At 45.3% G+C, this 20,399-nt stretch overlaps 1 protein-coding gene across 4 annotated transcripts; it reads right to left on the bottom strand.

Annotated features, from left to right (window-relative positions):
• Positions 1 to 3,660: 3,660 nt before the first annotated feature.
• Positions 3,661 to 15,695, bottom strand: UPK1B (uroplakin 1B). 4 transcript variants are annotated; one of them, XM_065850558.2, is made up of 9 exons: positions 15,541 to 15,695; positions 11,190 to 11,244; positions 10,098 to 10,185; positions 9,375 to 9,575; positions 7,820 to 7,894; positions 7,002 to 7,124; positions 6,533 to 6,712; positions 5,606 to 5,689; positions 3,661 to 4,963 (listed from the first exon to the last, which is right to left on the bottom strand). In XM_065850558.2, the coding sequence occupies exons 3-9, from the start codon at positions 10,164 to 10,166 to the stop codon at positions 4,913 to 4,915; spliced, it is 783 nt and encodes a 260-aa protein (XP_065706630.1). In that variant the 5' UTR covers positions 10,167 to 10,185; positions 11,190 to 11,244; positions 15,541 to 15,695; the 3' UTR covers positions 3,661 to 4,912. The 4 variants fall into 4 exon arrangements, with proteins under 4 accessions (XP_065706630.1, XP_071665413.1, XP_065706621.1 ...); XM_071809312.1 differs by having other exon boundaries at positions 15,584 to 15,627; XM_065850549.2 differs by lacking the exon at positions 11,190 to 11,244 and having other exon boundaries at positions 15,541 to 15,694.
• Positions 15,696 to 20,399: the final 4,704 nt, after the last annotated feature.

Below are 20,399 nucleotides of genomic sequence, written 5' to 3'. Positions count from 1 at the left end.
GGTAGCTATTTTCTCATGTCTTGTTTTGCAAACTGCAGTGTGAGATGAACTGCCTTTTGCAAACAGAAAATTCATAGGAATCAAATCATGCGCTTTGAGTCCAGATCAATCTTAAAACTGGACGTGCTTTCTTCTATGGCACACCTGCTACAGGGAGCACATATCTGTCATTTAAATCCCTTATCTGAAAAGACCAGGAAAGATTTGAATTCAGTGAGAGGAAATGACTTCAAAGAAAACTTAGTAGCTGCTTAAAAATGAACTACAAGGAACAAGAACATGGGAACAACCAGCACTGGAGAAAGGAGAATAACACACAAGATGATTATTAAACACAGAAAGTTTCCAGATAAGCAAAACCTGAAAAGGAAAAAGACAAAACAGAAATGAAAACAAAACCAAACAAAACCCCAAACCAAATAAAAACAAGCAAAAAAACCCCAAACCAAACACCAAGCCAAGCAAAACACAACAAAACCCAGCCATAGTAACCAATCTGAAAAATATCAGGTAACTTCTTTCCCTCCTTCTTCATAAGAGTCAAGAAAAAGATCAGAAAAAAACAGGTGCTCACAAACTGCTTTACTCTTTTTTTCTTTTTCTTTTTTTGTTTTGTTTTGTTTTGTTTTGTTTGTATTGTGAGATAATTTGCTTTTAATTTGCTTTAAACACCAAGGGTCAGACAGTGGAGGCAGAAGAGAGATGTAAAAAGACTAAACTAGTTATTTGCAGGGATTATTTGAAGTGGCTTGGCTTTAACTTCTCCAGCCCTGTGCCAGCCACAGTAACCTGCTAAAGGTGAGCGTTACTTTGCGAAAAAATAGACAGTGAAGGTTTCCAGTCCTGTATTGACTTGCAGTCAGTAACAGCCTTGGGTGTCCAGAGCAGCTCACTGCCCGTCACTTGGCTCACTTGCAGAGTTTATCTGAACTAGTGAATGTGCCAGAACTGCAGATGACCTTGCCTATCCTGGAATTTCACCTTGCATGCAAGCTAACACAGTCAGACACACCCCCACCTTTTTTTTCCTGTTGAGGATAAACCCTCAGCAGTCATCCTCAACTCCTCATGCAGCCAGATCTCCTAAAGATAGATGCCTGAGATGGCAGGAAGAGTCCTTGCAGGAGGTTCCCAGCATACCACACGTTGCAGAGGCTTTCTCCAGTTGCCACAGAGGGCAGGGCTGCCAAAGGGTGGAAAAAGGAGGCTTCATTTATGAGCTAGTTTTAGGTCATACTTGGTCCCAATGAACATTTTATTGGCACGTGTCACTGTTGTAAGGAATGTGAAAAACTTAAGACGCCAGGGCAGTGAACAGGATGGGGAATAAATCTTCTGAGTCAGAGGACAGCAAACACCACCGACAGCCTGGTGCTGGTTTTCACAGTGAGGTGGGCAGTCAAATACAAGCACGGCACATAGTGGGCATTGTATGTGGTAGATGAACCAGCAAGGTAGGGAGAAATAGGAACTGAGAGAGTCTGGGCAAAGAGATCTCATGAGGAAGAACAACAACAAATGAGGGCAAAGGAGGAAGGGGTAGGAAAGTCTGCTGGAAAAATGGGAGTAAGGCACAAAATACACAAAGGCAGCTGCACATTGCCCCATTGCCTGAAGGAACAGAGATCTTCAGTACTGTCAGTCACAAACATTCAATGATGTGAAAGACATTAGGTTATGTTTGTGTGGATATGGGAGAGGAGCAGCTGAGGGTTTGAGATTCTTGTTGGCTTGGAGACTATGCTACTCTGTCAAGTATGAGCAGAGGATGTTTCTCAGCAAGACTCTGATTTCTCAGAGCTGGGAATTTTAAAATAAATTAATAATCTAAAAATGTAGTTGGCAACTCTGTGGGAGAATTGAAACATTATTTTTTTTAGCCAGGAGAGAGCTGTGAATAGTCACACCTACAGAGAAGAAATACACAGAGTAAATCTGCAAACAAACGACACAGTTTCTACCTGGAGAATTTTTTTCTTCATCCTGTCTTAGTCCAGCAGTTTCCATGCATCTGTGCATATACCCTGCTCTGAACGCCACATACATCCATACCCTTCAGCCAGTAATTCAAACAGCTGAGAATGACCAGGATTTCTTTAAAAGCCTCATCCAACACATAAACCCATTCACCAACATTCCTGTCCTGGTCTCCATCACTTCCTCACCCTCCTCTGGCATCCCAGGTAGGGAACTTGCAGAGATTGGAATCAACCTTCAGAAGCTGAAAAACCAGAAAAAGTTGTGCAGGATTTTTAATGAGCCTGCTCAACATCATTCTGCCCTCAGTCCAGTCTTCTTCCTCTTTAGTTCAGGTGGATAAAACTGGGTTTTTCTGGTTGCATTGTGACATGCTTGGCACTTCTGCATAGATGTACCATTGCCTGGATCACTTGTTCATTACAGATTTTATTTTTTTAAAACATAAACCATAAACTGCAATGTGAGAGACAGGCTTAAGAAGCTCAAAGAAAATTTGAAAAACCCAAGCTTAATTGGGTTCAGTTGCCATTTATGCATTAGGTCAATGTTATAATTTGCAACTGGTTGGAGCGGTTAATACTGCAATAGTCTCTTCAAAGCAGTCTCAGTTCCTCTACTTCTGCAAAATCCTGCAACTTTTTCCCTATATTGAGCACAGTGCTACAATCACACCACATTTAGATGCAGCAAGAAGGAAAAGACCTCTGTGTCTGAAGCAAAAGACCAGAGGAAGAAAATAATATTTGAAATTATTTACTTTTGTGGTCCTAAAGTTTTCTCCAGGCCACAACTCCAGCCACATCCATATACAGAAGGCCTTGCTAGTCTCTGGAAAGTCCCATAGCCAGTTGTTTCAGAAATGACTTGAGCAAGAGACCTTTCTGAAGGGGTGCAGCTATCCGTGAAGGCTGCCTTGACAGCGGAGTTTTTGGAGGGGCTTGGCCAGGCAGGGACAGAGGCTGTGTGCCTGCACTGTCTTTTCTCCCCCATTTCTCTCCTGTCTGCTGTTACTGTTGGCAGGGATTTGCAAGCAGCAAGCAGCATGGCAAGCAGCAGGGCACCCAGTCTTTGCTATTGCTGCCTAACGTAGGCAGACACTGATTCTCTTTAGATTTCTTTAGATCTAGGTATTACTGTAGCTTTGAGCAACATAGACACACACAAAAGCCCTACCATCAAACTCCCCCTCCCTCATTTCAAAACCAAATCAATAACACTGACACACACAGTCTGCATAGTCTATCCATGCCTTGAGTCTCACAAAAAAGTTCTGAAGACTAATTTAGGTATGAAAATTGCTGAGAGTCCAGGGTCTCCAAGAGAGTCACCATCCCACTGAACCAGAGGAGTGGCTGATCTATGGGGATTTTCCTTTCTGAAGGCACACTCATACAGAAAAGCCCTTCTGCGTTGCAGGGACCCGTTTCTTCCCCAAGCTATTCACCCTCATAGCTGCCTCTTTCTGTCTTCCAGCACTTTGACAAGGGACTGTTCAGCTACAGAGTTTCTGTAGCACCATACATAATAGTGCTTTGCACTCTGAACTTCAGGACAGGGTTCCAGGACTTTAAACCCTGCCTTTGTACTGCCACAGGTGGCCCAGGTACAAACCTTTGTCAATTTCCCTTCCCAAATACAAAATTTCATCACAAAAAAAAAAAAAAAAAAAAAAAAAAAAAATCACTTCCACTTCTTTTTAATTAGTATTTTGGTGAATATACAAAAACAAAGAATCAGAGTAGCTGGCAAGTGTTGGGACCTGAACCAGTATGCCTTAGGAGGGAGGCTTTGCCTTAAAATACTCTATACAGGAGCATATTTCACATGACACATGAAACTGCTGGAGCGTTGACTAGGAAAGACACCAGATCAGTCTTGGCCAAAGTAAATAGCCTCTATTGAACTGAGTAAGAACTGTAACTGCTGATGCAAGGTCTGGATTTGGTTCAGTTAGCTCCTTGCTTGCATTTTTCACAAGAGTTACTCATTGGCATTACTGGCTGTTCGTCCCACCTGATGTGATGATTTGGAAGAGGAGTACACAGGGGATGTGATCATATACATGCAAGTAACAGAAGCAAGAAGTATGGTAATCTAAGGGTATGGGGCAGGCACTATTGCAAAGCCAACTGCAGCACAGGACCCCTTGTATTCTGCACAAATTCTAGTCTGTAGATGTGTGAAATCTTGTGTGAAGTATGTAACAGCTTTTTGAAGGAGTCGTATGTTAGCAAGAGGAGTTTTTTCTGGACTGGCACTTCTGAAGGTAGGAGTACATGCAGTATTTTCATCAGTGACAGGAGGTAGGCTTGAATATAGGCAGCATATTGCTCAGGAATGAGCTAGCCTTTTGTTGGGCTTGACTAGCAACAGGCTTTTTATCTGTGACATATCTTTACTGCTGACACACGTAAACTCTTAGAGAATCTGCCTTATTCTAAGGCAAGGCATGACAGACACCAGGAACAGAATCGAACAATAAAATATATTAGAGAGGTCTGTAGTCTTCTCCCTTTCAGCATCTGTCTTTATTGGTCACAGGAGGTTACAGTTTTGCTCACATAGCCCTTGCTGGATCCTATAGTGTTAGGATTTTCATTCAACCCAGTTTTAGAGAGAAATTTTTCTGAAGCAAGCATATATGGACATCTTCTTTTCTGATGTCATCACAGAACAAATCAGATCACATCTTATGCTCCAAGGATTGCTTGCACAGTGATAGGATTGTGCCTCATCCAGGACGCATGAAGGCTTCAGAATGAGGGGCAAAGAAGATTCTTTCCGGTAGTCATCAGCTGTGTGTGTCAAGTTTTTGAAGGGGCGAGGTAGTGGGAAAACTTGAAATCCTCCATGGCACCAGGAGAATGGAACAGGAGATGAACAAATGCAGTTTCACATGGTGCTTCACGACAGCACTGAGGACACTGGGCCATCAGTATTCAATTCTGCTCCAGTAGAACATGGTACCAAGGAGAACGCAGAACTGAAACAACAAGACTATTAGGTTTCTCTGCTCCCCATTTCCTCCTCCCCACTTCTCCCCCAGCATTATTTAGTCCTACTGGTAGGAAAGAGCAACAAAAATTGCTGATAATTGAAGTCCGTTCAGGCAGAGGAAGCTTAAAGCTTTTTATCTGCACAGAAACTTCACAGTGAATAAAGAAAATGTGTGCAGCCATAACTATTTGACTGGATCACTCAGCTCGCTGGGGATTATCTGTCATGAAGCTGCTGAACCCTGAATACTTAAAATACTCATACAAAGTCTTCAAACTAAAAACTGAACTACTTGTCATGATTACTACTTAGATGATCCAATACCCTTCACAAACAACCATCTGCAAGCTGTGTTTGCTGTGTTGTTTTGCTGAGATGGCAGCAGGCCATGGCAGGCTGGAAGGCCATCCAGCTCCTCACCTGTGGAAATCAGAATGGAATGGAAGGGAACTTGTAAATGCAGCTCTGTTAGTGCAACAGGCTACAGGCAGATTGGTGATGAGTGAATAACTATAATGTGCAGACATTTTAAATTAAATGTGTCAGTCCCATCATCCACCTCCACCCAGCTGGGTGTGGAGTAGCAAAAAAAGAGAAGAGGAAATAAAGGCAAATATTTAGTACTCACAGTCCAGCAGAGGATGGCAAAACCAAACCAGGCAACACCCCAGGCATGTGTGTTCATTGGCCCAGAAATAACATCATAACAACCCTGTAAGACAACCATGAGTTAATCAACACTAGCTTTGAGCTTGTACCCCTAGGCTACAAGCTTAACTATCTCAGAGAGAGACTGAGGTGGCATTGCAATTTAGGTACTTCAGAGGGTCTCAAGAAGACAAGCCAGAGCTACACTGCTTATTGACAACTTGCAGATAGCCTACCTGTTTCTAGCTCCAAATACAAAGTAGACCCACCTCCGACATTTCAAGAACAACTTCTTGTGCCATCTACTTGCCAAATATTTCTGTTTCTAGCTCCAAATACAAAGTGGACCCATCTAGGACACTTCAAGGACAACTTCCTATGCCATCCGCTTGCTAAGTGTGTGTATATAACCAAACACAGCAAACAGAGTCGACCTCCAGAAGCAAGAAGCTGCAGGCAAATTTGGAAGATTGGACACCTAGAAATGCTTGCTAGTGAGGCAGCTGATTCTCATGACCCAGTAATCTGTTGGAACAGGACAAACTGGTCTCTCGCAAAGCTCTACCTTGAGAAGGGAAACTGTCAACTTGCTTACTCATATTATATGCGCTCATCTTTGGGCTAAGTTTGATTTAACTTCTATCCATCTACATGTTGGAGACGCCACATCTTACAAATGATGGCGTTGGGAGAGTTTTCTTAACAGTGGTCTTTCCTAAACCTTATCACAACCCATCCTGTGTTCACCAACATGACCAGGACTCTATAGAGATCGCTTCTCCTCCAGGAAGTTTTTGAACACCTGCAGCTTATAGTGGGGGATGAAAGCTATTCACTGTTTACTTCCCTTCCAGAAAGGCGCTTTTGACCAACATATGTTAATTAGAAAAAACAGAGAGGATCTTACGTTGCTGTTATAGTAGCCTTGGACTCCCAGCTTGCAGCCATCGAGGTTGACAGGAGACCCTCGGGCATCCTGGACACAGCAATTGTGCGGCCAAGGGAAGTCGGCATCACTGTGCGTGGTGCGGAAGGCGGACGTGTACTCCTGCCAGTCGGAGGGGCCCCGCACCCCACAGCACTGGTTCTGCAAGGCGAGAGAAAGGAATGGTCTTTATGGGTGCAGGTCATGGCCGTACACATGACTGGACCCTGCACATGGCTGGTTAGGCATTAACCAAAGATTTATGGAAGAGATTTTTCGAGTGCCTGCCTTTGACAGTCTGCCATCTGATAAATGAACAAAACAGGGAGTGTGGCAGGACTTTCTCTAAGGTTCAAGGCAGATGCTGTCCTCTTTATTACCAAAGGGGACTTGAAATTCCAGGGCTGCAGAGCATTTAGTAATTAGTGAGAGTTTTCAGTGTTGTTATTACCTGAAGCATGAGTTTATCCCATGTCTCTGTAACCCTTTTAGTCATCCAACTGTCATTGTTATTGTCTGTCTCTGACTTCTGATACCTCTCCAACATTTGCTTTAGGAAGAGATTTGGAGTGAGCTACAGAAAAAAAAAAAAAAAAGAACAGAGAAGAATGTGGGAACTATGGTAGTAAGTGGTCCTGTAAAACAAATAAAAGGTTATTTGGGATGGGTTTGTTTGCTTGTTTCACTGTCCTGCAGGAGAACAGGAATGCTGCCTCTCCCCCAGTTTTACGCATGGGAGAATAAAGAGCAGGATTTGAGGAGCAGGAGAAAAAAGATATCTTGAGCATGACTCTTAAGCAGGATCTACCAGATGTCAGTTCACAGGAGATGTGCAGAAGCTATGGGTTAGGTTTGATATGCTGCTTGGAACTAAAGCACCACAAGTCATTTCCCATCCTACCAATATCTCCAGTAACTCATGTAACCTCTCCCTCACTAGTAACACTGCCTGGGGCAATGCTGAAGATTTGTCTTCTGCATCCATGATAGATTAATCAGTCTGTAGTTGAAAGACTAAGCACTGTATTAATGACTCAGCTAACCTACGCTACTATTTGCTTGACTACAAGGTTGTAAACATTTTAAAATGTTGAAAAACTATGTTAAAAAGAACATGTGGGGTTTTATTCTAACTAAGTAGTACTTGTTTGAGTTTATACTGTACCACCACACAGGCAACTTACTACACTGAACAGGACTGCTGTATGCCTCAGAACTGCAGTGTTTCCCAGCACTGTTGCATGAATATACAAGGAAAGAAATACTCACAAAGTCTCGGTGAGTTGCTGCTGTGATGCAAGAAGCCATTTCAAATGCATAAGTGATCAGCATCAGAATAATATACTGTGGGTGACAGACAGCAGAGTTAGCTCTTGGAGAAACAGGCAATTTTTTTCAAGATTAAGCCTGAAACCCTGCTCAAGCCAAAGAAGGTCAGGCTGTCCCAGTCTCTCCATGCCCCTGAAAATTCATGTAGCCCTTCCCTGTGCTTGTTTCAGTTTGCAATCTGCTTTCTTGAAGGTGACTGGAATTGTTCTCACAGACAAGAGTTCATCAAAACCTCATGGCATTGATAGCACCCCGCCTCTATGGAAAACACTTTGCCTGGTATGTCCTAGAGTAACATCTGCCCTTTTCTTTCTTGCATCGCATTGGCAACTTATGCTTGTGCCATGCCTCCCTCTTCCACTTACCAGCTAAGAGTATTGCAGCAAGTAACTGTTCATTCCTAGCAGGAAAGCTTGCACTTTGGGGAAACAAAAGGTGCAGTTTAGGATGTAATTCAGATCCTCCCAATTTTGCATCGTCAGATTTCCTCAGCACTCCTACTTTGTGAGCAGAGATCCTTCATGAAAACAGATCCTGAAGATCATCTCTCATAGCCTGTCTCACTGTTTTTCTTCCCTTCTCAGCACAATCCCTTTAACTTTTCCCATAATTCCTTCGGAGTTCTCATGTCTCTATTTCTCCTCCCACTTTTTGTAATGTTCTGCTTAGATTCAAGGCATTTGTTTCCTCCTTACTCCAGCTTTTGCCCCTTACACCCTCTCTTATCCCCTGTACTACAGACTTGGGTTTCAGCCAAGGCACCAAAATTCAGAGTTAAGGAATTCTCTTCCCTCAGCTGTTTGCTGGCAAATTCCCTGGCACAAGAGTTCAAATCTCTAAGCGACTCTTGTTTAAAAATATACCCTGCCCTCCCACATTAATCCAAGAGAGAGATGATTCCAAAGCTTTCAACTCTACCCTTCTTTAATGCAAGCACCAATTAAGTTTTGTCACTGCCAACCCAAAGGACTGAGTAAGAAATTGTACAGAGATTTGTTCACATCTTAACATTGTCCTTGGTTAATCCAAAGCTCTCTGTCCCCACCCTTGTAATTTCTGCCTGCCTGCTGATGTCTAATGTTCTTGATTGCACTCATATTTGGTATACTAACATATGCTAGTGCCTTGTACAGAAATCATTGCATATCAGCTCCTAAACTGAATGGTATATGACAGCTGAAAGGCAGTAAGGGATGAGGAGGAACAAGGATTTAAACCACATCCCAGTTATATCTGATTGCACAAGTGTTTCTACATTGCTTCAGGGCAAGGTCAGGGTCAAGTCAGTCAGCTTAAACCTCCGTTGTGGCTATCACCATTAATTCCCTCACCTTGTGGGACACTACAGCCATGAACAAGAACAGCCTTTGGCTCCTTGTCACTAATAAAAGCTGTATTTGCTCAGGGGGTGACTGTCAAAGTGAGCAGAGAAGCTAAGGCAGCATTTTTTTTCTCAGTTTCACAGCAATAGGTGGGCAAACTTTGCTACACTTACCACAAGCAGCAAGGTCCTATTGGACTTAATGACTCCAATGATACCAAGGATAGACAGAGCAAAGAGTGCAAAGCCAACAAAGATGCCAATCCAGGCAGCAGCGTAGATGTCATCATTTTCTGTGGCTTCCAACAGAGGGTAGAGACCATGGGGATCGGTCACAAAGAAGATGCACTCTGCTGTCAGGGCAATGCCGCACATCTGAGAAGCACAAGTTCGGGAAATCCATTAGATGAAGATTCCACAAAGGAAAAACAGAGACAGAAAAAGATGGAGAGTGCTTTCATTTCGTTAAATTCAGTTTACTGCCAAACAGGAACTACTCAACTCCTCCTCTGCCCAACTCTGCAAGCCCTTGTGTTATATCTTCGCAGAACTCACCCAGCCTAGACCTATTTCGGTCAGGCTTAGAAACTGACAATGTTACGGAAGAATTAACACAACCTTTCCCTTCAGTATATGGAGGGAGGCAGCTGGAAATATATCGGTCAGCAGCAAGGGCTGTTCCTTTAGAATTCATGTCGGTCTTACGGATCAGCCCTTGCTGTTCCTTGCTGTCCTCTCCCCACTCAAGCTAGCACAGGTCTCCTTTACCTCTCTTCTCACACTTTATTTATATGTAGACTTCACACACGAAGAGAGATTTCATGGCTAGGAACTGCTGTTTTAAGGAGCGTCATACGGGAAGGAAGCCTTCATCCACACTTGTCCCACTTCACTTACCCCAATGACCACATTGCCAAAGACTAATAGACCCTGCAAGATGCGTATACCATCATCACTTTTTGCCATCTTTAATTCTTCATGCAACCTGGGAAAAATCAAAGACAGTCTTCAGTTAGATCAGTACAGTAGGCTTCACTCAGAAACAGAGATTATGCCTGAGGAGAAGGACAGACAGAACCTACCAGCCTGTCTGTACATCTCCCACCCCATGCTTCATAGTAGTTTCAGAGAAGAAACTTCCTTAGGTGTGAAACTGGTAACTCAAACTCTTCCTGACACTTGAACTACAGAAGATTGAGAGCACTCTGGGGGCAGCCAGTGTCTTTGGTTCCCTTTTGGCTGGGGTTTCCATCATCTCAACAGCACCCATGCAAACCTCATCTCATGGCACTGCATTCCCACCTGGCTAGAAACACCAGCTACACCCAGATGGACAGGGGACAAGTTCAGTGCTCTCACTTTGTTCCTCTGCCAAAGGAACCAGCTTCACCCAAGGGTCTGCTATCCATTCCACTGGCTGTTTCATTTTGGCCAGCGCTACCATGGGACCAAATTGGTAACTATGGTGCTTTAGCAGTATCCCACACACATACCTATGGTGCATGGCTTAGCACCACCTTGCTAAGGATAGTCCCACCTCCCACCCATGCTGAGAACTGGAGATGGGCCCCCCATTCCCAGTCAAGTGCGAGAGAGGAAGGGAGCAGCTCAGGTTGCAGCTGGCTCATGGGAGCTGGGCCAAGTAGCATTCCCCCCAAATTCCTGAGAGCGCTATATCCTGCAGGCTGAGGCCAGGTGCCCAGTGTCGAATTCGTCCCTTTCCAGAGGGAGCGGCATAAAGGCACTAGTCAGAGGTGTGAGACCTCTTGGAGAAACAAGCCCAGATGCCAGCACCAACGGGCTCCTTCTTTCAAAGGGATGGAGTGAGTGTGTGCATGGAGAGGGGGAGGGAAAAAATACCCAATCCCGGGACAGCTGCATTTGCTGGATGGTTAAGGAAATACAAGCTGCAAAAGAGAGGCTGAAGTGGGCTCAGCTTGAGCAGACAAGAGGAAAAGCAGCTTGAACATCCCTCTTCTGCCAGAGTACCTGCACTAGTGCCTTCTCTTGCTGGGGTTACTGACTTTGGGATTCTTCAAAGATGCTGTTGGAAAATAAGATGAGACATAGGTGTCAATTAAGTGAAGTTTCTTGAGGAAGAGATCATTGTGCAAGCTCTCTAAAAAAGCCACCTTCAGCCTCCTCAGCAGCTGCCCTTTTAGGACAGGCAGGACTTTCAACAGTGACAGAGGGGAAACCAGAATTTCTTACTACCCTTTCTGCAGTAGTGTGAGGGTTGGGCATGGAGAGATATCTGGTGGTCTCACCATTATACCAGCATCAGAGTGCTTAAGTATTTATACATGATAGTGTGAGTGGGGATGGCCATTATTTCCATGGTAAGAAAACATTCTTGTTCTTAGTCATTTGGTTGGAGGCCAGCCCAATACACCTGAAGCTGTATGGCTCTGTACATGAAAATGGCAGGCTCATGAGGTCAACGTGAATCTCAGTCCCTACCAACTTGTTGATCAACCAGCATGCCCAGGGGCCACATAAAACTGCCTCACAGGTCAGATCTGGATCTGAGCAATGTTTGGCCACATATGGTCTGCAATACAATACTGCAGAGTCTGTCAAACTTGAGATGGACACTGGTCCTCTATTCATCTGAAAGTTGTAGAGACCACTGCCTGGCTCATGGATCTTCATGCTGCAAACTCCTGAGATTCTAGAAAAGCCTTTTATTATCATCAGCTAAGAGACATGACAAGTCAGAGAGCAGTTCAAAAAGCAAGGAAAGCTCCCCTGCCCAAATGCAGGCATGTGAACTCAGACTACTACATGGAAAAGCAGGTCTGCTCCAGGTGCCAGGTAGATAGCTGGGCTGAGTGTGCCATGTGGGTAGTAAGACAGGTCACATCAAGCATGAATTAAGGAGTCACAACCCTTTCTTTAACATCGCAGGAATCTCTTTCTCCCTCCTTTTGTCTCCTCCCTGCAGTGAAATGACAGAACTCACATCTTGTACATAGGCTGTCCACCCAGCCCATGTGCTTGCCTCCCCACAAGCTGGCTTTCTTGTCCTCCCTGGCAGGCAGAGCCTGACTTGGTCTTGCCTCTACTTGTGCAGGTATTACTGCAGGCATGCAAGTCTCTTCTCCTGGGGCAAGCCCATCTCCTAGGCTACTGTAGCTGTAAGAAAGCTGGACACAGTCACCACCACACAGATATCAGCTGGAGAGTGGCAAGCTTCTAGAGGACCTAAGGCTCTCCAGTACCTTACCTAAGACCAATGGGGGAATTGGAGAGACTGGGAAGAGGAAAAGGGAAGGAAAAGCCTTTACCATAGACCTGTAAATTAAGAAGTGCTGTGATGTTGCCACATTATATGAATTCTCCCACTGCCTCCAAGTGATCAGCACTGAGGGAGTCCGTTTCTCAGTGTCCACTTCATTCCCCTATGCCACATGTGGCAACCTCTTGTCTGGGCCCTTCTCCGTCATGAAGGGCCTAGTATTGGCATCATGGATGGGAGACTGAGAAGGTGCTTCAAGGCCATGAAAACATCCAGGCAGCTGGAGAGCTGACCCTCCAACAAGCCCCAGAGGAGAAGCTGTGGGAGATCCAGGGCTTTCCACCTGCTGCCTGCTCCTCACACCTCAGAGGTAAGCTGTGTTAAGCAAGATCAATTTGCACAGCAGTTGACACAGGTGCATTGAATAGAGAGGCATGAGGCCAGCTTGCCTGAGGCAAGCTACATGCAGGTATGACTCACAGCCACCCTTGGTATGTGACACTGGCAGGCAGTCCTCCTCCCAGCTCCTAGAGAGACAGCTGCCAGCAGCTCCTGCCTGCAGACATGAATCAATTTGGAGGCAGAGGAGCCTTCTTTGTGGGCTGGCTAAGAATAGCTTTACAACCCAAATACTGTTTCCTGGGACTCCTAACCTGAGGAAACTGGAGCTTCAGCTGTGGTTTTCCAAAATCTCCATACGAACAGGTGGCCAGGTCCTGGGATTTCAGCCTTGAGCTTTCATGGACCTAGTGTTCCTCAGCAAGGTTCCCAGGCACCTTAAAATTTAGCCAGAACCCACCTAGGAATTCAATTATTATTACCACAGACTTTGCGCCACGCTCCAAGCAGCTTTGGAAAGGCCTTTGTTGCTCCCATTGTACCACAGAAAGCTACACCCCCCTGCAGCATGTCCTTTTTCCTCTTCCTTACACCCTGGTCACAACCCAGACTGCAACCTCTCCCCTCACACTCCCAAAACACTCCTGACACTCATGGTTGTACAGCTGAGCCTGTCAAAGCCCAGGGGCAGTGGTAGCCCTGCCTTTACCTGTTGCTTCACAAGTTGCGGACAGACTCATTGTTTCCATGACCTTGTAGATTTCTTGACCTCTCCTCCCTTACTCTACTCATAGTGGCCCTGTGAGACCTGAAGCATGACTCTGGGAGCCAAAAAGGAAGATCCTTTCTGCAGAGGCTGGCTTCTGCCCTTGTATTTTAGGTGACAACCACATGCAGGCTTTCAAAAGAAGCCCTGCTCACAACAATCCCTGGATTCAAGCAGATTTCAGTATCTGTTGTGCATCCGTCACTCACATTGGGCTGGTTGATCTTCTGAAGCCTCCACACCCTCCTTGGGACAAGATTTCAGTAGCCTTACAGATGAAAGTCCCCTGCTTTGTCTAGTCCTACTCTATCCCTAGCCAAAAAAAGCTAATGGGTAAGAACTAGTTTGGTATTGCCCCATGTGGAAGAGAGTCATACTTTGATTGCCTTGCATTTTGTGCCTATTGTCATGGTGCGGTCATGGCACTGTGACCAAGGGGTGTCCAAAAACAGTTCTGTGGGCATCATTTGTTTCTATACCCTGCTCCTGGAGGTCTCTCAGTATGGTGGTGGCACTTGCAGGGGCTTCACCTCACCCCTTGCTATCCTGCTTTACTTCAATGTCCCTGCACAGAGTGTTGAATTCTCATCCCCTGGTGTAAGGTGACAAAGACAAGAGATGCATTTGTTTTATTACTCACAGACTCTGCAGCCTTCAGACGCCTTGGCTGGTGGTGTCCAAGCCACTCAAGCACAACTAAGCAAACCAAGAGCAGAAACCTGCCCTTTGCTAGTACACCCCTCTGGCGCAGAAGCCTGGTCACCATAGCTCCTGCCCCTTGCCCTCACCTGGCCCCAAATGAAGAGTGTCTCTCTACAGGCAGGAATGAGATGCCTGGGCTGGGGCCGGGGTGCTGATGGAGGGAAGCCAGCAGGTTGGAACGGCTGCTGGAGGTACTGTGCCAACACCGGTGCCAGTGCCGGTGCCACGGGAAGCCTCTGAAAGCCACGGACCTGCCCACACCCTGAACTACTGTAGGTTCTGATGCATCAAGGCTTGATGGGCCAGACAGCAATAAACATACTTTTTTTTTTTTTTAATTTGTTTTAGTGGAAAATTTAGCCCCTTAGGGGCTTAAAAAAAAGGTATTTTTCAAGTGCTTTGGACACTTTCAGAGTTATAGAGTTTTTAAGAAGATGCAATTAAGTATGTTATTGATGAATTGTTTGGACTCTACTGTAAGAAGCCAAATGCTTTGCAAGTGTCAATTCACTTTTGTTTACTTATTTTAAAGCAAATGCGTTCAGTGCACACACAAAACCACACACTCCTCCCTCCCTGCCGGACTTTCCCCATCCCTCCGCATGACCCGGAATGTAGCCGCATCTGAGAGAGAACAGCTTGTGCACCAGGAGTCAACCACACTCAGAAAAGGAAGAGCCAGCCAGTTATTTTGTGCTACCATGGGAGAAAAATGAAGCAAAAACAAAACTCAGCATCAAGCGAGGGTCAGAGACTAATTAAGTTTCCTTTTGAAAGAGATTGCTATGAAATGAAGCCTGTGTGAACAGTGGAGTGGCTGGTAAATCATCCTCAGGCATAATTACCTCGGAAATAGAGCTGGGAGGTAAGTTTTTCCTCTCTCCCTCATTAGTTCAGCACAACCAAAACAAGAGGAATTTTTTTTGGCCGTTCCTATTTTCACAAGTGAGGGGAAATTACAGGATTCATCTTTCTCTATAACTATTTTTTTTTGAATAACACTCAGATATATTTGCAACAAATTTAATTTTCCAGTTCCCTCCTCCCCAGTCTTTAGAAGAAAAATTATGAAACAAATTAAAACAGCCATAGAGAAGGTGCAGCCTGAGGTATGAAAAATGAAATACTTAATCTTTTGCAGTTAACCTTATCCAGGTACCAGACTCCCACATACTAAACACAGCCCAGAGACTAAAATAAACCATCAAACATAAAAGCTTCCTTTTCTCCTAACAGACAGTTATCGCTCATGTGCCTTATTAGGAGGAAGATGATGGCCAAAGCAAAGCACTCACCCCTCCCTTCTCGTGGTGCTTTCCAGCAGAAATCCTGACCCACCTGCAAAGCTGAAAAAGCTCCTTTCTCCCACCTCTGCTGGGCTTTAAAGAGCCCAGGTTGCTTGAGGAAAGTGCTATGTGATTGGTAGGGTGCCCATCACATGAGGAAAACTTTTTTCTAGCCAAACCTGTTCCCCAGTCCTCGTGGGACTGGAGGGTGTCTCTGATTCTTAGATCGTATCGGAATGCCGTCGTGCCGAAAACAAATAGCTTTAAAGAATTTCTATTATTATACTCTCGAAAGGGTGGACAAATGACTCACTCATACGAGATACTTGAACTTTAAAGAGGATGGGCGAGTTGGAAGGACATAATTATAAATATTAGGTTTGCTGGACTGATGTTTGAGCATGGGTATAAGAAGAATGTACTGACTAGAAAAAGAGAGTAAACGAATTTTAATGTTTTCATTTAATTATGTTGCATGGGGAAAATCCAGTGGTTTGGGTTGGATCCATTTTCATTTTATTTAGCTTGGGATTTTCTTTGGAAACAGAAGCGTAGGTGTTGGCTGCTCTGTAAGACACTGTGGATAAAACGAAAAGTGGCAAGACTATTGCATTTTCTTGGCCCCTCTGGATTTTTAACACATTCAGTCTTATTAAGACTGAGCACAGTCAAGCACAGACATATATCTTAATTGGCCTGTGATAAACTGAGAGGGGCTGAGGCTGAGTGGCACAGCAGAAAAGGAACATCTCTCACCTTTCTCTCCCTCACTCATTCCTGTACAAGTCTGCCAAAAGCCTTGATTCCCGTTACTGGAGCCTTCAGCAAGTCTCTGGCAAAAGCACAAGTGCTTCTGTTTGGTGTTCCTCATCTACTGGTGCAAAAAAACATCCAAATGAATAATGGGCCTGGGAGTTTTGTGTTTTTAGAGCCCTTTGCAAGTCAAAAGCAAACATGAAAAGAATATTTATATATAGCTCCTTGGTAGCCATGCTTGCACATATCTTGTCAGAAATTAGTGAGAACTGCAACAGCTTTAATGTTTTATGGATCTCCTTGGTACTTGGAGACAACTGAAGAGACATCCAGCTCTCCCATGAGATCCCCATGAGATCTCACCCTCAGGAGAAGACAGTGCTTTTGGGATTTTATATCTCCAAGAGGTATCACAGCAATAAGCCAAAGGAGACTCAGCCTTTGCAGACAGCCTGATCTAGTAGACAGCTATAAGGAATTTATCACTTGAGTGCTCAATGGCAGGGATGCAGATTTATCTAGACTTAACTCAGACCTCCTTGCCCATTATTTGTGCTCCCTACAACATATGAAGTCTGGCTGGGTGCAGACACCACCCCATTTTTTGGCAGTGCTGGGGGGAACGTGTGTTTCACACTGACTGGTGTGCTGGGGTCTAGGAAGGCAGGTTCCCAGCATGACTGCCAGACATGGAGATCAGCCAGTGAGAGAATAAGCAGGGCATCTTCTGAGTGTCACAGCTTCACAAGACATGGGTCTGTGGTTAGGCACAAGCCCTGCTCATGCTAGCACACTCTGCCACATCTCACATGGGAGGAGAGAAGCAGCAGCAAGCATACAAATGCTAATTTGGAAGAAGAAGACGAGAAAAGAGGAGAGAGAGGAGGGGAAGCTGATAGTGAAGTCCACGGTCTTTCCAATCACCAACACAGTGAATGGCTGTTGGGAAGAGAGCCCTGGTGCAGCTGAGCCCTTGCTGCCTCATAGTCCTGTCCGGGAAGCTGCTGAAGGATGTTGGTGAGTCCTCATTTGGGCTGGATGAGTGGATAAGGCTGGGGAAGGTTGTGTTCAGTCCTGAACTGCCATCACCATTTGGCTGCTAACAGCTTGTTATTTGGCTAGATAAGACTATTTTTTAGTGATATCCAGAGAGGAATTTGGTACTGGGATGCAAATAATTGGGATAGGGTTTTTGTTTTGCACTTTTGTGTGTGTGTGTTTGTGTGTGTGTGTTACTAATGGCAGACTGTGAGTTTGCCTGAATTTGTGTGCGGAGCAGAGGGTCAGAGAGTGGCCTTGCCTGAGCAATGAAGTGCAGTGGGGCTAACAAACCATGTGGTAGGAAGCCCAGGTGCCACCATGGGTACTTCCAGTGGGTCACCTATAGCTGCTTTAGGTCTGTATCTGCACTGGCACATTCAGATGAGAATGTGCCAGCACTTCTCTACAGCCAGACCCATGTGTTTGTGCAAGCTCTTGCACTTGTGAATGATACAGTCTCATGAGTGCACACACCTCCTCATAGAGCCATACATATGCTCACATGTATATGTACATATGCAAATCCACTCAGGTATGTACTTTCCTCACATGTATATAGACATAGCTCCACATATGTGCATACCTCCATTGTGTGTGGGCTAAAGGCAAAGTGCTGTCTTGGGAGTGAATACACACTGAAATTTGGGGTTTCATCTGGAGGGACAGTCAGATGCTGATGCCAGAGCCTGGCTCAATTTCAGATAGAGGTGGAAAATTAAATTTCTCAGGAGATCCGTCACCAAACTATGGCAACGTGCTCTATAGGTGACAGGACAATGTGACAACATGCCTGTCACTAAGTGTGCCATGCCTTTTCAAAACTGACATAGGAGGAATTCTGGGGGATGCCTTAAGAGAGAACAAAGATTCTGAAAAGGGTTGATTAGACGCTGTAGGTAATTCCAGTGGCCTGGCCTTGCTCCTAACCTCTGAGAACACTCTTTCGTATTCCTGCATTCTTTGAATTTCCTTTCTTCATAGCATGAAAACCATGATTTAAGACAGAGAGTGTGAGAGGAAGAAATTTGGCGGGGAGGAGGGAATAGAGGGAGAGAGCATACAAGAAGGAAAAGGAGGTTATGGCCAAAGCAGCAGGATCCCAAGTGACATTTCTATGGCCACCTCATTCCAGAATCACAAAGGAACCAGTCCCATCCATGAGCAGGAGGCTCCTAAATGCATTTGCAATATTGTATGGGAAGATAAGATCTCATGGTAAAGGGAGAGAGCTCACACATCCCTAGCAGTGTGGCTGCAGCGTTGGCCAAGCCCGTGCGCTTGTGCACAGACTCAGGTTGACATACACTCTCCGTTTGTCCCCAGGAGGGCTTTTTTGATGGTTGTCCCTCCAGCACACAGCAGCACTGCTGGGAGCAATGCCGAGCATCCCTGCTGCAGCGTGCTGCAAAGGTTCTGCACATGAATGGGAGGGCTGCCCCTTTCCCAGCGGAGTCCCCAGCTCACTGGCTGGGTCAGCAACATCCCTCTGAGGGCACTGCTGCCAGTGGCCTCAGCCCCAGTTCCTGCCACCCGGCTTTGCTCCTGCGTTCCTGGGAGGAATGCGAACAGCTGCTTCCCGGTCCACAATTCAACCTTCCTTCCCTCAGCCAGATTTGGAGTTGAGGCTTGCGCCTGATGCTCAAGCCCTCCATGTGCCATGGCCAGGAGCCAGCTCCTCCCCGGAGGAGAAGGGAATTCCTCACGGCCGCCTCCTCATATCTGCATGGGGGGTAAGGACAAGGGCTGTAGGGGACAGATGTCCACCGTGCCCCTTGGGTTTGCAGCTGGCCTGGCCTCACGCCAGCCTTACCTCCTGCCTCCTCAGCCGGGTCATGGCTTTTACTACAGCTGCCTCTCTCTTTCGGTAATGTTTTTACCCCTTTTTTGCAACTTCTTTACCTCTCGACCTTAAGAGAGAGGAAGAACTGTGGGGTGTGGAGAACAAATAAGTGAGCACCACCTAGGGAGATGAGGGGAGAGCAAGTCTGTCCCTGAAATTGTTTACCAAACAGTGCTGAGTGTGGGGAGACAAATGGCATACCGTTAGCAACAACCATGGGCTAATTATAGTGGGTTAGGATAAACCACTGGGTCTCTGGGCTAGCCACTCCAGCTAAGCCTGCAAACATATAGACTGAAAAGCAGAACTGTATGTATATATTTAGTATGATGTGGAATGTAGTAAGTAACTTCTTTGTAAAACCTCAGATACCTTGGTGAAGAGCGTTACAGAAAACCTAGATACAGACATCTTTGTGATGCCAGTAATCCTGGTATTTTTCATTTGGCAATGCATAATCCACTCATGAATATGGCATTGCACTCTTCATTCCAAAGAAGAGTGGTATACAGTATGTTCTCAAGGTTTGGAGTTTCTTAATATTTTGTGGAAGGAGGGGGATACACCTTATTTTTCTAATTTTATTCGTGAGCTTATAGTCATGACTATTTTGGTGATGCTAAGACTTGTGATTTTGGGTGTTTGCATATAGCCCAAGCTACCAGAATCATGTGATTGCATGAAAATCTGTACTTTCAGCCTTTCAGAACAGACTGTTGCTTCTCTTTCTGACAAATGTGCAAGCAGAAAGGACAAACAACTTGGAAGAAGCTGCTTTGTCTGGTAAAAGAACTGGGTTCAGGCTGGGAACTCCTTCTCCAGGGAGTTTTGGACTAGTGCTCATAGTGAAATTTGCACATGTGGGTAAAGGCAGGAACAAATTAAATCTTGGTATCCTACTGCTAACAATTAGATCATCTGCTGTGGCTCCCTTCCTCAGTGGTCTCAACCCAAAAACTTAGAGAAATAGTGGATGTTTATAAAGGCTAATCTCCCTTGGCTACCACTACAGTTCATAAAGAAGACCCTTCAGGGTGCCTTGTTGCACACCTTGAGAGAGATTTTGGCTATAAATCTCTCCCTGAGGATTTCACTTTTACTCTACTGACTACAAAGAAACCTCATAGGAGAGGCTCATCACAGGCCTGAGGCTAGTTTCTGCAAAGGAAAACCCAGGACAAAATACCTGCATCTTAGATCTGCTGATCTCACCTAGGTCTTCCAGCACCCT

Source organism: Patagioenas fasciata, chromosome 1, assembly GCF_037038585.1.
Source record: "Patagioenas fasciata isolate bPatFas1 chromosome 1, bPatFas1.hap1, whole genome shotgun sequence".
Lineage (NCBI taxonomy): Eukaryota > Metazoa > Chordata > Aves > Columbiformes > Columbidae > Patagioenas > Patagioenas fasciata.
This window is presented reverse-complemented; position numbering and strand designations above follow the sequence as displayed.